This window comes from Pocillopora verrucosa, chromosome 5, assembly GCF_036669915.1.
Source record: "Pocillopora verrucosa isolate sample1 chromosome 5, ASM3666991v2, whole genome shotgun sequence".
Lineage (NCBI taxonomy): Eukaryota > Metazoa > Cnidaria > Anthozoa > Scleractinia > Pocilloporidae > Pocillopora > Pocillopora verrucosa.
This window is the reverse complement of record NC_089316.1, coordinates 9138590-9155630: the sequence shown is the minus strand read 5'-3', so window position 1 is coordinate 9155630 and position 17041 is coordinate 9138590. Positions and strand designations below refer to the sequence as shown.

The following is a 17041-nucleotide window of genomic DNA, read 5'->3' as shown; positions in this document are numbered from 1 at the left end:
GGACACTAGAAGGTCATAATCATCAAAGTTTGCGGCTAGTAGGTTTGTTTTGTTGGCAAGCATGGCTTCGCTTCAACAGATCCTCCATGTTCTTTACCAATGGCAATGGTTACCCCTTTTGACAGTTCTATTCATAACCTATACTATATACTACTTGTTTCATGTCGTTCAGAAACCGCGCTTGATCGGTAAGGAAGGTCGTTTACGGCAGTTCATTCTGCAAAGTTGTCCGATTGTCAGCGAACAATATTGGCCTACTTTCTGGTGCTTCGGTGCAAGAGCTCAAACTGTCATAAGGGCTTTGCTCCGATCTAAGCCATCAGTTCCTTATCGAAGGTAAGGTACTTGTCTTTGTGCACATTTGGAGCGATCTTATCATGTAAAGGCTCGAAGATGTTGAAAATTTCGAAGTTTTACGTTGAGTTTTTCCGGCCAATCGAACGCTGTGGCTTCAGCGTTTACCGGCTTTTGCCGATTAAATAATCTGAGTTCGCATTATATGCAGGATTTTATTCATAAACTTTGAGGCATTTCCTGACAAGATTACAAATAAAATTAAGGTCACTTATGAAAGACGAGACGGCCATCTCATTCCACCTCTTGGTAGTGTTCGTAAAATTGAAAAGGTATCTGAAATTGATGAAAAACGAGCAGAAGAACATTACCATGATTATATAATATGTTAATTGCACCTGCAAGCAATCGAAAAATAAACAGGTTTGAAAATTTATGCTAAAAGTTCATTTTTAATTTGGTAACATAGTATTAGACGACAGAGGTAACATAATTTGTCAATATTTAAGCGCATTCATCAAAAAAAATTAACATGAATTTTGTGTGCTCAAAATGAAAATTTGGAGTAATTTCTAAATGCAACTTACGGTGGTCCACAATGCTCAAAATAGATTTACATGTAATATTTTAAAATAGTTGCTTTTATATTTTGATTTGGAAGGAAATAGCTTTGTTTTTCAGTTTCATCCCTTTATTTTATATTAGATAATTTTCTTTCATCAGACTAACTTTGTTATTATTCCTGGTAAAAGGTTTTACTAACAATTAAAATATTTAGAGGTGTCATAATTCAAACTGACTTTGTTTCAGTTGAGTTGAGGTCAAAATCAAGTTAAAATATCCTTACTGGTATAAACTGACGAGCTCTATTGCAAATTCTGCAATCTGAAAGGCTACACTTTTTGCCCTCTACCCTTAAAGGTAGATGGCGTGTAAGTTGAGTAGCCTAACAGTGTGGAGTTATAAAAATGATTAGTTAACCCTTTTAACTCCAAAGTAATTCTCCTTACTATCTGCCATACAATTCTTATGATGTCAATTTGGAGAATTTGGTATCGGATCAACTGATAATCCCCTAATTGATATTTTGCTCTATTCTCATCACTTCTATGCTTGATATTGTATTCATATTGTGAGGAGAATTTCTCTCTTTGTCACTCAAAGTGCTAATGGTTACAATGCTGGTCTCTAGAGCAAGGGAATTCTTTAGTTAAATTCTAACAACCTGCTCTATTTTCTATTCATACCTGGAAAATATTCTCTAAGAGTTTGTCTGAGCAATGAATAAAAAGTACTTTCTCTTTTTTAGGGAGACATTAGAGACTCCAGATGGTGGAATTGTTTGTCTTGATTGGTTTGACAATGATGATAGCACTATATACAAAGATGCAACATCCAGACCTACTGTCCTAGTATTACCTGGTTTGACTGGTAAGCACTATCAGTAAGAGTTCTCCATGAGGCAGCTAATTTCTGGCTTTGTTAGCAGTTAGCCTCCCAGAGGTGATTAGCATGTAACTTCTCCCTAAAATATCTATACATTGTCCAGCAAACAGGTAATGACAATACCCAAAGTTATCAAGTAGAAGTGGTTATCTTGATCTAACACCAAATTCTCATCACTCAATTACAAGGAAATATGTGACAGCTAGAGGAGAGAATTAACAATTAGATCTTGGGGGTGAAAGGGTTAAGGCTTTAACTCCCAAGATAGAATAGTTAATTCTCCCTTCTAGCTGCTGCACATTTCTTCTGATAATTAGTAACAAGAAGATTGTGTAAGATCAAATAACAACTGACTAATTTAACAACAAATACTTGATAAATTTGAGTATTCTCTTCACCTGTTTGCTGTATAATGTATGGATTTTATAGGGAGAAGTTACATGTTCATCACTTCTAGGAGTTAAAAGGTTATGGCTTTTTTATGACAGTGCACAAAAATGGTTTTTCCTTACAATTTTATCATATTCTCAAGCTGAAAGAAAAGCAAAAAGAAATTATCATTCAGGGGAAGGCAGGTGTTTTTATGGCAAGTTCTAAGATTTGCAAATTATCAGAGATGTATAGTGAACAGTGTGGAGGAAAGATATTTAGATCTTTGGAGTGAATGAGTTATGTGTACCTCCAAACTGGCAGACTTTGGGCATGACTCTGAACTTCAATCCATGGCTTGTTAATGTTTGCCGACCAGCCTCAAGGAAAAAAAAACTTATGCTCTCGCAGCCTTGACTGATGACAAAAGTGACACTTTTGTCAAAGATGACAGTGGAAGAAAGAGCCACAAAATATTTGTAAGGTTTTTTGCCTTTTTATTATTTTTAGATGGTATATTTCTAAATTGTAAACTCACTTTTCTCAGGTGGAAGTGAGACAAGCTACAGCAGACACTTGGTGCTACTTGGAGAAAAACTTGGAGTTAGGTAAAGTTAGTCTGTCAAAAAGTAGACAAATAGTATACTGGTCAATAAATGTTTTAATATGCAATTGCATAACATTCCTTTTGCTATTTTAACTAGTTGGTCCTCTAAAATAAGTTTCTCTTCCCCTGTAAAATTTTTAAGAACTAGAAGTTTATGAAGTGAAATGTGGGTTTTTCATCGCTTGAAATGAAAGGGGACTGGTAAGGGACAGGACAGAGAGTAAAAGAGAAATGAAAAAAATGCAAAAATTTGTTAATCATTAATCTGCTCTTTTGTTGTTGTTGTTGTTGTTGTTGTTGTTGTTGAAAAGAGCTCAAACAGGAATCAGTTTTGCAACCCCCCTCCCTTACTAAAATATGAACATCAAACTATTGACAACAAACTTTCATTTTTTCACATTTCACTAAGCTCAAGGTCCTTATTGTAAGTTATGGACCAAGTATCTTCTGTTCAGATTTATATCCCAAGTTGGAGGTTCTGTAACATACAATGTGGACTGAGAAAATAAGGTCGTTGACATTTATTTTATATTTCTGGGTTTAAACAGAGAGGAAAGATTTCAATTCAAGTAAACTTTTGAATCACGCAGGCAATACAATGAAATACAGCCCGCTAAATTGACCAATCATAGCACATGTACAAACTGAGAGATATAAAGATTAACATTATTCTTTTTGTAGGACTATTGTAGCCAACCACAGAGGATTTGGTGCCTCTCAGTTAAAGGTCAGAGAGTGAATTTTTCTGAATGTTATAACCATGAGTGTTCATCATATGTTAATTGCAGCATTTCAATTGCAAAGGATGTCCTGCAAAGGACATGCAAAGGAAAATTTGAATAACAAAGCTTTTTTTTTTTTTTCCTAACACAGACACCACGTACCTTCTGTGCTGCTAACACTGAAGACCTGAAGTTTGTTCTGTCACACATCCATGGAATCTATCCAGAGTCACCAATTTTGGCCATAGGAGTTTCAATGGGCGGGTAAGTTTTCTTAAAGTAAAGGGCATTTAATATATTTCAGGGTTTTATGAATCATAATAATTAGCCATTTCTGAATTACCTTTGGCCTCTTTAAATACGAGGCCTGGTGCTCAACCATTTGTATGAAAATGAGTTTAATTTGCATGTGAATGAAAACTTACAATCATATGAAAGAATGAGCACAAGGGCTCACTTGAAAAAGAGGCCAAGGTTAATTCAGAAATGGCCAATTAAAAGGATATAATTATAGGTCTGCTAAATTAGAGTTTTGTCCATTCTTGCAAGCACTTTGAAAGGTCAGAGTTATCAAAATTTTTTTCCATAAAAAGATTCCATGTTACCAAGGGTCTGTACTGTAATAGATCAAAGAAGATGTCAAAATGTGGAAAGAACATATTAACCCTTTAACTCCCAGATCAATTTTGTAATTCTCCTTACTGTCAACCATACAATTCTTACAACGTTAGTTCAGAGAATTTAGTATTGGATCAACTAATTATTCCCAAATTAATATTTTTCTTCATTCTTATCACTTACCTGGTTGATGTTGTATTGATATTGTAAGGAGAAATTCTCTCTTGGTCACTCATGGGAGGTAAAGGATTAAGTGACACACTCAGTTGTACTTGGTGTACCACTTTTTTGTTCTTACCACACTTTGATGTCATCTGTGATCTATTACTGAACAGACACATGACAAAATGGAATCTTTAACACAACTAGACAGTGGAATAATATTTAATTTTTTTTTTGCTTACAGAATGATTATGCTTCACTATGTAAATGAAATGAGTGAGGAAGATAGACATGGTCTTGTTGCTGTTATGGCTGTCTCTGTTCCATGGAATTGTATGGAGTCCTGTTATTCTTTGGAAGAACCAATCAACTGTTTCCTCTTCAACAAGCATCTAACAAGAAATCTTGTCAACATGTTGTACAGGTAAATTCCGCTAGCACAGGTCTTAACCTTTTAAATCCCAGGAGTGATCAACATGAAACTTCTCCTTATAATATTCTTACATTATCCAGCAAACAGCTGATGAGAATATTCAAACTTATCAGGTAGAAGTTGTTGTCTTGATCTGGCACCAAATTCTCGTGACTAATTTACAAGGATATGTGTAGCAGCTAGAAGGGAGAATTATTATTCAGATCTTGGGAGATAAAGGGTTTAAGGAGAATCTTTGCTGCCATTGTTGTTTTAGGTTTACTTCCTTAGCATATGTGATACTGTCTATCAATCCAATTTGAATTACAGAGCCCATCAGCTTTATTTGTAGGAATCTTGAAATTTTTGTTTCCTCTTTAAGAAGCATCTATTGAAAAATCTTTTAGACATGATATGCAGGAAAATTCCACAAGAACAGGTCTTGAATCTTTGCTGCCATCATCATTTCTGTTTTACATCATTAGCATATGTGATACCATCTATCAGTCTGATTTGAATCACTGAGCTCATCAGCTTTATTTATAGGAATCTTGAAATGTTTGAAAGGCATGTGGGAAAACTACCATTGGATATTCACCATGCATTGAAGGTAAGTAAAAACTATCTTTATTGATGCCTAGAGATGCTATTAATTAATACAGTTACACCTTGTGCCCCTTTAAGAGTGTTACCCTTAGTCACTTCTAAATTTTCATAAATATTTGAGCCCAATTAAAATAATTTTTTTGTGTGGTTGCTCAGATGAATGGTTAATTAAAGAGATTCTCGCACTTTGATTGGTCGAAGATTGCATGACATCTTGATGAAATCACCTGGTACAACATGATTATAGCAGGGACGGCAAATTTAGAAATGGCAGCTTTATGTTATGAGGTAGCAATAAACTTAATTGCAGAAAATTAAATTCTGAAGAACACAAGTAGCACTATTACTGGTAAGTTTGGGGCAACACTTTTCATAAATATTGGTAAGATATATTATGAAGTTTTTGTTGATTAAATTAATTAAACCTGCTAAGTTTTAGTGGAAAGTGGCTGCTTATCTCAGTACAAGTAATCAAAACAATTGAAACAAAACATGCACAAAACTTCCTTTATTTCCAGAGTGGTTTAAAAAACAAAACAAATTTAAAACAGAATTCGAAAGCACCTGAGCATGCAACTATACACCTCAGGCTCAGTGATCACTATTGAATAGCCACCTCAACTTTATGTGAATTATTGTTAAATAATGTAATAGATGATGTTGTATTTGGAAATAGATTTTTATTTATTTATTTATTTTTTTTTTTCACAGTCTCAGACAATACGTGAATTTGATGAGAGATTTACAACACCAACATTTGGTTATCGCAACTATGAAGAATACTACAGTGCTGCCTCCCTTCACACCAAACCATTACATACCATTAAAGTACCTGTACTTTGTTTAAATGCTGCTGATGATCCATTTTCCCCTTTACATGGTAAGTGTTTTTTAATGAAATCCAATAATCCTCTCATAAAACATTCATTTTCAAATTGGTATTTCCTCTCCTCTCCCAAATTTTGTTATGCAACATTTGTGGCAAAGTGCAAAAAAGGAAACCAGCGAAAAAATGAATTTGTTACATACCTGCCTTGATGGATCTTTATGGGAAAAATTGTGCACTGGGTCTTTGGTGACACTTTCCATCTATGGCCCCTGCCCATACACAAGACCTCTGGGACACTTTTTACCCATACAGACCTCTGACCTGGTTAATAACATGACGTAACATAATATAATTTATTCTTCTCTCAAAGAATCTTATGATTGTTTTTGTGCTGCTATGTTTTGAAGTTGCAGCTGTCTCCACTGACTTATAATATGTTTGGTACTGTACATCTTACAGGCTTGCATTTTATCTAATATTTGTGGTACCATAAGCACCTATGTTATTTCAATACATCATATGTGTTTCTCTTCTCTTTCAAAATACAGCCATACCACTTGAAACGCTGGCACAGAATCCTATGGTGTCCATGGTTTTGACATCATACGGTGGACATATTGCCTTTTTGGAAGGCATGACAATTCACAAGTCCAATTTCATGGAAAGATTATTTTTCCAGTTTGCAAAAGGAGTATTTGACCTCATTGATAAAGACAAACTAAAGGAAATTGTTGAGGAATGTTGTTCTTGATAATCAATTTTTTGTCTAAAATATTTGTTTTGGGTTTTCATTGTGTACTTAGACAAATATGTCAATTTTGAAGGCAAATGTATTTATGAAGAATATAATGTCTTGCAACAGCTAGTAGTTATGCTGTCATACTTCTGTATATTTCATTTTTATGGTCATTAGACCACACAAAGGGTCAAATAAGACAACAGTTACCATTGTGCTTAATAGTGTATAGTCTCACTCACTAATGTGCCATTCAATTTGAAGCTTCAGTATTCCCTCCCTGGGCTACCCATAAGCATATGACTGTTGTTTGTGCCCTGTGGGTGGGGAATTCGAGCCTTTCCTGGCTGGGGTGGGGAATTTTAACTGGAAATGTCAAGTCTTTCCAGCAGAATACAAATAATATATCTTTAAATAGAGGTGTTTTAAGGTAAATTGTTAACTTTCACATGTAATTGGCTTTGAAGAAAAGATTTATAAGGTCTAGGTTTTAAATTTGGTTAATGTGTAGAAAGTTGTGGTCACTGATTTTGCCTTCTATAAAAAATTTAGGTGGGACATTTGAACACAATTTTTGCCCCGGGGATTGGGAATTTGAACAAATCAGTCTTCAAAGAATCAAATGGATGGTGGGTTACCTGTTGTGAGGGGGGGGGGGGGGGGGGGTTGAGGCTTCGAATTGATTGATGCATAAAAAGTATCTCATTATATCACTTTAACACTTTTATCCTCAAGAGTGACTGGCTTCTAATTTCTCCTTACAGTATCTCTTTTGAATCAAATATAAAGGTAATGAGAATAAAAGAAATGATCATCAATTTTAAGAGCCCCTGATCATCAATCAAATTCTTCTTGTCTGTTCCATAGAATACTTAGAGAGTTGTGTATAGAATGTGAATGCTAATGTGAACCCTTGAACTCCCAAGATTTCATTAGTAATTCTCCTTACTGTCTGTCATACAATTCATGTGATGTTAGTTTGGAGAATTTGGAATTGGATCCACCAATAATCCCCTAATTGATATTTTTCTTTATTCTCATTACTTGTCTATTTGATATTGTACTGATAGTGTAAGGAGAAATTCTGTCTTGGTCACTAGTGGGACTCAAGGGGTTAACTAGGATGTAAAGGGTTAAATTTGGGACCAAAGTTTGACATTTTTTTCTTTTGCTATTCATGGTGTCATGTTTGTCGTGTTCACAAAGAACATTTATTGTAAATTCAATGATGATGATTATAAACAAATAATTTATCCCCAATCAAGGGCCAATGTTATTAACCACAATTAAAGCATTGACACATGTTATGAGGTACAGTAAATAATCATTAGCTTAGATATGTTACATGATTGCCATGTTCTTTATGCTTCTAAAGTACAGTTATTATAAATTCAATAACATTAAGTACTAACAAAAGTTAATCCTTCCACAAAGGGCCAACAATACTAACGTTACTGGAAGCATTATTAGTATTTCATGTCATTGTACAGTGGTTATATCCATAAAAAATGATGAAATTCCTCTCTGATTGGCTTGGAAAACTTGCCCTACTCTTGTAAACAATCTCTACTTGATTTTTCTTTCATTTAGTTAGCCAACCATCACTGGTGGACTGTTGGCTGATTGTCAGCTAGTAGTTGGCCAACAGTCGGGCAGCAGCCACAATTACTCTTGATTGTCAAATAAATTCTCTTTGTCAGCACCTCAGGAATATATGTATATGTATATATATAGTGAGAGAGAGAGAGAAAAAAGTATGGAGAATATGCATGTGCATGTTAAAGGTTAAGTGAAACTTGCTAGTCTTGTCTTAGCTTAAGGTCGGACAAGATATCAGTCTTCATTTGAACTGTATACTATATATTTATTTGTATTAATTCATTGAAACTTGGAACAGGCTTTTCCAGAAGAGATTGTCTGAGTTTGTTGAATGGTATGAATGAAATTAAAAATTATTTCAATAACTAAAGCAACAGGACTCGTTCATCTTCACTGAAAATCTTTGGAGTGACGGAAGTTTCACGCCGGAAAGCAGATTACTTACCCTCCCCCTGACAAAGCATTTGTCGTTTCCTTTTCTGCAACAAAGGCTTCTGGGATACTGCTTCTTTCGAGTGACGTTAAGGCGAGCAGACCTCATGTTTGGCGTTTTAGTCCACTTTTGAAAGAAAACAAATTTCTTCAAAAGTGTGGGGTCTCCTCACTGATTCTCGTCGACTTCATAACCTTTCCGTTCTTTTTTCCCTTCTTCTGTTATTACCGCCAATTTCCTAGTGGAAGTTAGTGGTAATTTCGAATCAACATATCGTATCCTCTAGCCCGTTACGTGGAAGTCGACGGCCATATTTCCAACTTATTTATTATTCGATCGATAACTTTCCACGAAGAATCACTCTTTTCTCTACGCCTTTTTAATCACTTTCTTTAATATTCCAACTTCACAAGTCTAGCGATTTCATCAATGGCTCAGAAAACGCCTGTAAGCTTGATGAACGAACTTGCCAAAGCCAACAAACTAAACCCCGAATACAAAGTCATCGAGGAAACCGGACCAGCTCACCAACGAACGTTTACTGTACAGCTGACCCTGGGCGACGTGGGAACATGGCAAGGCAAAGCTACAAGTATTAGAAGCGCCAGACATGCAGCAGCCACAGCAGGTTTGGAGAATTGTGGGTTAACAAAGCCAGAGATCGAGAAACCAAACATCCAACAGTTCAACATCACTCCGACAGTGGAACTGAACGTGATGGGGATGAAGCTTGGGAAGCTGATTCAGTACCATGACCTGCAGCCAAAGATACTGTCCCCTTATCAACCAATCAGCATGGGCTATCCTAACCTCCAGATGCAACATCATCACACTGGCTTGCATCACTACATGCCTCGACCCCGTCCCTCTTACAGCATTGCACACCCAAGTCAAGGGAATCACTATCGTCCATATGTCCAAAATGGGTTTCATTCCCGGCCTCCACCACCCCGTGTACCCAGAATCTTTTGTGTCCAGCTGATGGTAGGAGACCAGGAATTCTATGGTGAAGGACGTGACAAGCAGAAAGCTCGTCAAAATGCAGCATCTAAAGCAATCCAGATGCTGCGAGATGAGATGGCTATTGTTATGGATAGGATTACCACCTCTTCCACTCCTGAAGAATCAAAAACAGCTAATCAAAATGGTGAAAGCAAAGTTGACCAATTGGAGAGTTCTCCCAGGCAGAGTATCACTGAAGTGAAATCTGAGATTAGTCAGGTGTATGAGATAGCCTCTAAACGGAAACTGCAAGTAGGATTTGAAGATGTAAAGAGCAGTGGCCCTCCCCACATGAAGCGTTTTGTGGTGAGTGCCACTGTGGGTGACTTCACAACATTGGGAGAGGGATGCAAGAAGAAGGATGCAAAACAAGAGGCTGCTCGGAAAATGCTGGAAGAACTGCAAAAGCTACCTGAACTACCCAAAGATGAAACAAGTTACAAGAAAGCTGGTCGCTTTGCTCGCCGTGGGCCTCGCATCTCCTATCATGAAAAACCAAAAGGTGAGATAGATCCTTCCTTGAACCCAGTCAGTATTCTGGGGCAGATTCTTCAGCGAAGACATGATCAGCCACCAGACTACGAACTTCTTTACGAGAAGGCAAAGGGAAATGAAAGGGAATTTAAAATACAGGTGACTGTCAGTCAACACAAGGCTACTGGATGTGGTTCAAACAAGAAGGAAGCTAAGAAAAAGGCTGCTGAAGCCATGTTACAACTGATTGGATTTCGCTCTCCTGAAGGACAATCAACTACTGCAAGTACTCAGGTATGTAATTGAGACAATCTTTGACCCTTTCACTCCTGTCAGTGACCAAGACAGAATATCTCCTTACAATATCAATATAATATCAAGCAGACAAGTTATGGGAATAAAGAAAACATAAATTATGGGACAATCAGTTCATCCAATACCAAATTCTCCAAACCAACTTGATAAGAATTGTATTGAAGACAGTAAGGGGAATTACTGATGAGATCTTGAGAGTGTGAGGGTTACTTCTAGAAGGGATTAACATGCAACTTCTCCCCATGAAATTTACACATTATCCACTAAATCGTTAGTGAGGATACTCAACCTTATCAGGGAGAAATTGTTATCTTGATCTAACACTAAAGTCTTGCAACTAATTTACAAGGAAATACCTTGCAGCTAGATGAGAGAATTAGTAATCAGATCTTTGGAGTCAAAGGGTTAATCAGATAAATGATTGCAAGTGTTTGAGCAATAATTGGGAAAAAAAACTGAGAAGTTTAGTATCTTATTCTTGAGATCATTAAAGTTCTTAACCCTTTACTTTCTTACATTAGTATCTATATTCTCCATACTGTTCTCTTTACATTCCTTATAGTAATGACAAAGAGAATTTGTTTGTCAATCCGGAGCTTCTTAAATTGATGATCATTTCCTTTATTCTCACGACCTAAATATTTGATTTAAGGGATGATCCAGTGAGGAGAAATTAGAAGACAGTCACTCTTAAGGGTTAATGGCTTTTTGCATTGGTGCATGTCTGATGTGAGACATAAGACTCCTTGTATCTTTTTTAGGGAGATAAGGCTGTGAAAACAGAAAGGAGTGACACAGACCAGAAGGCTTCTGTAAATGCTAATGGAACAAACACAGAACCACCCACCATACTTGGTCGACAGCTGAAGCCTGGACTACTCCCAATGGTTCCAGAGCTAGCCAAGCAAACTCGATCAGATATGATGAACTCTGTTGTTGCACCCATTGCTCAAGTCAAGCAGGAACCGCAGGTATGGACAAGAAATGTTATTTCCTATCTCTCAAATAAATAAATTCTGTATTGCCTGGGATCTATTTAACAAATAGATTCCAAGTTGCTGTGCAGCTGTTCAGTAATAGATCACAGATGATGTCAAAATGTGGTAAGAACAAAAAAGTGGCACACGAGGCACAGCAGAGTGTGTCGCTGATGTTCTTACCACATTTTGATGTTCTCTGTGATCTATTACTGAACAGATGCACGGCAACTTGGAATCTATTTGTTGTATGTAATAAAGAATTAAAAAAGGTTTTAATGATGATGTCATCTATACGTCTATCCTCTGATAGATCATGAGTGAGAACCAATCAGAATGCATGTATAACTGAGCTTATTATATAATTAGTATTAGATCGTACATAGATTATGTCAAAATGTGATGAGAAGAAAAAAGTGACACTTAAAATGCTGTGGAGTGTGTTACTGATGATCTAACACTTTTTGGCATCTTCTGTAATCTATTTCTGTGAAGACTCATGGCAACATTGAACATATTTGTTTTATACGATAAAAAGTGAAATGGTATAATGGTGAGGTCATCTGTGCATCTTTCCTCCAATGCACCATGAGTAAGAACCGGTCAGAAGGGCACATATAATTCAGCTTACCATATGATATATAATGGATAACAGTTTTACTCGACAATTAGATTGCCCAACCAGCAATTCTTGTCTAACTCTATGATTCTGATGTTTAGTGCACTATTTTTGCTTATCAGGAGCCTACTGTTCAAGGTGGACTAAATCGGGCTCCTGGAGCACCTGTGGTAAAGACTACACCAGGAAAACCTCCTACACCTGTTCAGAAGCTGTTACATTTGGCTGACGTTGAAGGACTTCGAGTACAATTTACTGATTACCCCAAGGTTAGTACCTTCTTTCATTCTTGGCCATTGCCCTCCCTCCACCCCACTTTGTGTGGAGGAAAGGAGGAATCATGTGCTCAGTTCCTTCTTGCCACTGAAAGTGTTACTAAGCTCTAGCACGACTGAGCCTCTGGCTTTCAAGCTAATGTAATCATTTTTTCTCTCTAGGAAAGAGAATTTCTCACTGTTATCAATGTGTCATCTATTCCTCCCCTCACTTGCTATGGATCAGGAAAAACTGTGGAAATTTCACGGGAAGAAGCTGCGAATAATGCTTTAAAACTGGTACAGTTACAAGGTATGGCTTGGGTGCATTTGTTCTACTTTAATTCTTCTGATTTCTTTTGGCTGTGCAAGCTTGTAGCCAGCAAATTAGGCTGTCACCTGAAATTTCAAGTGAGGCAGCTCAAAGGTAGAATTTGATATTGTAAGGATTATGAGTGTGTAACCTCAGAGATGCCTGTGTTGTGCTAAGCAATTGCCAGCCAAAAGATATAGCCGAAGATTGCCTCTTTTTCATCTGGCAAACTTTGCTGGCAGCTGGTGCTCAGCAACAACTGTAACTTTGTAAATTAATATTGTTATGGAGTAATGCAGGGTTTCTTCGTCAACTCGCTTTCGTAGGAAGTATCAAAACCCAACCACCACCCACTAAGGACATCAACACAAGTGATGAACCAAGAGAACACCAAGAGAACACCAAGTAAAGAAAGATTAAACATTTGGCTGAAGTTTCAGGAAAGTTAATGATGGATAGTACAAATGACCCATGGCAAAGGATTGTTTGATCCTAGTAAATTATCAGGTAGATTTTAGTGTGCTCACTTTAGATTAAAAATAAGTAAGAATATTTTTTTTTGATATTCATGGATTCACCAAATTTGTGCACAACAGAATGAAAGAACTGGTCACCCTCTGGGTTTTACATATGCTTGCAATTGATAGACATAAAGAAGTTGGTAATGTTGTTTCATTTATATATTAAATAATTAATCTTTTCCTTGATAAAGAGGGTTGATTCATGATCTTTGGGGTATTCATTGGTTTTGCCTTGCCACATAGTGCCACAACGTAAGGCACAATGGTAATGGTAATTTTTGCTAGTTAGTTTGATAGACTAACTTTTGCTGTTTTAGACCTATCTTAAAACAATGATTCTTAGGTAAAATGTTACAGGCTTGCTGATTGCATGGACAAACTGTGCAAGGCATATTTTGCCTTTCTAATTGGCACTAGAGCTAGAGTGGTAAATAACTTGTTTATTTTTTCTGTTAGTTTTCTTTTTCTGCTTTGCCTTAAATGTTATGGAAATAATTACAGATCATGGTCCATATTGTAAAAAGGTGGACCAGTAACAAGCATGTAATTAGCCAATCAGATTTGAGGATTCAAGATTCCAGGTTAGGGAGATGCTTCTGAAAAAAAAAATTAGAGGGTAATCTGAGTCCCTCATGAAAATTCATCATTTTTTTTTCTGATATTGTAGTCTACATCCCGGGCACATGCCCTTGCTTAGGACAAAAGTCAAAAGAGTATTTGTCACACAAATGAAAGACACTCGAGTAATGAAAAAAGAAGACTTTCCAATGGTGACAAGTAGGTCACTTTCCTGCCTAGAAAGTAACTTTTCTTGCATGTATTTTCCATATTGGGCAAAGTCCAAGACAACCTGTGTTTTAGTGTATTTCCAAAAGGGTTGGATTGTAGAATTTTTTGATTACTATGTAAAGCCCTTTATTTAAATGGTGACAACTTTATCTTGAAAACACATTATTGGCGACCAGTTAATTTATTCTGAGAGTATGTGTATTTGGTGTCGTTTTTGTATTTTGGAGATAAAAGAAAAGTTTGAAATGAAGATGAATTGGTGCTAAAGAGACAGAGCTGTATTGACCTCGTGATTAGCACTACATGAATTTTTTATTTAGATTAGGTACAATGGAGAGGGTTTTTAAAGGGAAGTATGGTTACAGAAGAGTAGTATAAAGTAATGGGGGAATATCCCTTAAGTCCGAATATGACATCAAAATTTTGTTTAAGAGTTATGGGCAATAGCTGGAGAATTAGTAGATCTCTGATGCATCCCAACATCAGTATGTAAATTCTCCTTACTTTTCCCTACACATTTTCCATGGCACTTGAAGGAGAATTTGTCTAACAATCAAGAGCTTCTTGAGTTTGTGATCATTTCCTTTATTCTCCCAACCTTAATTCTGTTTGATCCAGGGGTGATACTGTTGGAAGAAATTAGATGCTTATCACTCTGGGGGGTTTTGAAAGGGTTGACTAATTGATAACTTGAATGGGTATGTGTATAATCTGAACAAAGAGATAGTGGTTAGGGCCCCCTTATACTAACTATTAAGGAGTTTAAGATATCACAATGGCGATATGTGGTAAAATGTTGCCAAAAAAGTCATTTATTTTCCTCTAAGATTTTTGCCAACAGCTTGATGCATTCAGTGTTTCTGACAGTACATCATCTTCCCTTCAGTATAATGTGTGAATGTTGTGTTGAGTTCAAAGTGAAAACATGACGAAATTGCTGTCAAGGTTTCCTTGCCAAGATGGTGTGAAAGTTGGCAATTTCACATTTTAGTTCTGTATGGGAGGGCCAAGAAATGTACAAAGTTTTTGAACACATGTGTTTTGCCATTGGTTTGCTCATTAGATCTTTTGTTTGGCCACAATCTTGTCGCTGTCGCCGTTGTGGTTTTCTTACGCTCCCTAATTACTCACTATCTAAGAACTTTGCAGAGTAATCTTACAGAGATCACAAACTCCAGGAATGAAGCAGTGTGTTTTATTGTGTTTAATTTAGATTGTTCAGATATATGGTGAAGCTACATGCATAAGATAAATCAAAGTTTTAAGCCCATAATTTATAAAAAAAAATCAAACCAAAATATTGTTATTTAATGGGATATTGTTTGAAAGGGAGATGTTTGTTAAAGTTTGTTTTATGGGAAACAAGGGTATTGCGTGATATTTGTGCGCCAGAGTACCACAAATATTACAGTTGTCCTTGTTTTTGCTTCTTAACTGAAGTGAAGTCTAATTGGCAATCCTAGCATTGCTTACCTAGGCTCCAAAGGTGTGTCTAAAAAATTTATTATTTATTACAAGAGCAGCCATTCTTAGTATCAGTTGTTTCACTAACTTCCATTAATGAGCAATCATTCCATAATTGGAGCTAAGATTGCTTTGTACCTTTATTCCTGCCTGGCTTATTGCCAACTGAGAGAAAGCCAACCCATTCACCCTTTTACTCCTTGAAATAATTTTAATAGAATTTCTCTCTACAACTTAAAAGCCCTGTAGATGAAACAGGTAATAAGAAGTAAGAAAATTGTTGTGAAAGGATATACAAGTATTCTTAATAAATAGCTGTAGAAAGAACTGTAGTGTCATTCTGTGGTTGTAATTGTTTTCATATCCTGGGAGTTCAAGGGTTAAAACTAATTTATTACTGTGTAGAATAGTTCTGGGAAAGTGTGGGTACAGTTTCTTTAATGTAATTGTTATGTAAAGGTTAGGAAACATCATTAAATGTTGAGCTTTGTTTTGTTGTTCTTTCTCTTATCTTATTTTGTAAGTGATGCAGGTATCCCTGTGGCATAGTGATTAATCCTCTAAATCCCAAGATCTGATTTCCAATTCTCCCCTCTCGCTACTACATGTTTCATTATAAATTAGGTATGAGAATTTGGTGTTAGATCATGAGGACAACCTTGCCTGACAAGTTAGAGTATTCTCATAACCTGTTGGTGAGATAATGTATGGATATTATGGAGAGAAGTCGTCAAGAGAGACATGTCAATCACTTCTGGGAGTTGGGAAGGGCTAATAACACTTTGAAGCTATTTGTGATCTATTTGACAGATAGATTCTATGATGCCATGCATCTGTTTGGTAATATATCACAGATGATGTCAAAATGTGGTGAGAACAAGGAAGTAATGTCCTAGATGCAGCTAAGTGTATCACTAATGTTCTTAGAGATCTCCTGCGAGACCCACAACAATGAGGAATCTATTTTCTTTAAGTAGTTAAGGAGCAAATTCATTGTTACCATTAATAGTCACATCATCTAAATGTGTCTATCTTGCCAATCATACAATTGATAGTTCCTTTTTCAATAAGCCAACCTAGGTTAAGCACTTGATATGTTTGACAAGGATGAAACATTGCAAGTTAGAGAGAGACAGGTTAATTGCTGTGGAATACCAGCTTGTGTTTGTTGAGTTTGCATCTTGCATAAGTTGTAGCCAATTTTCACTTGCTATTGTGAACACTGATTGTCTTCCTACTTTTGAGAATGAATTTTACATTTGAAACTTATTATCTTCATTAGTCAACATGATTAAACTGGAGTTGAGAAACATATCTTGGTAACTTTTTCACAATTTGACAAATAAGTTAAATTATGCATGACTTGAAAAATAATTTGGATGAAAGTCAAAAGTATTAAATAACTATCAAACTTAGAATGAAGGAAAGGACAAACATTTACTTTGGAAAATGATTGAAAAAACTTGCAATTGAATTCAGA

The 17041-nt window shown here is 36.2% G+C and overlaps 2 protein-coding genes across 2 annotated transcripts; both read left to right on the top strand.

Moving 5' to 3' along the window:
* The first annotated feature begins 33 nt into the window (after positions 1-33).
* LOC131776935 (phospholipase ABHD3) lies at positions 34-8762 on the top strand. The gene is made up of 9 exons (XM_059093131.2): positions 34-336; positions 1604-1725; positions 2657-2717; positions 3398-3443; positions 3590-3702; positions 4463-4642; positions 5177-5240; positions 5948-6116; positions 6614-8762. The coding sequence occupies exons 1-9, from the start codon at positions 62-64 to the stop codon at positions 6814-6816; spliced, it is 1233 nt and encodes a 410-aa protein (XP_058949114.2). The 5' UTR covers positions 34-61; the 3' UTR covers positions 6817-8762.
* A 148-nt stretch (positions 8763-8910) lies between these two features.
* Positions 8911-16051, top strand: LOC131776936 (double-stranded RNA-binding protein Staufen homolog 2). The gene is made up of 5 exons (XM_059093132.2): positions 8911-10603; positions 11386-11595; positions 12343-12489; positions 12658-12787; positions 13114-16051. The coding sequence occupies exons 1-5, from the start codon at positions 9263-9265 to the stop codon at positions 13194-13196; spliced, it is 1911 nt and encodes a 636-aa protein (XP_058949115.2). The 5' UTR covers positions 8911-9262; the 3' UTR covers positions 13197-16051.
* The last annotated feature ends 990 nt before the right edge of the window (positions 16052-17041 follow it).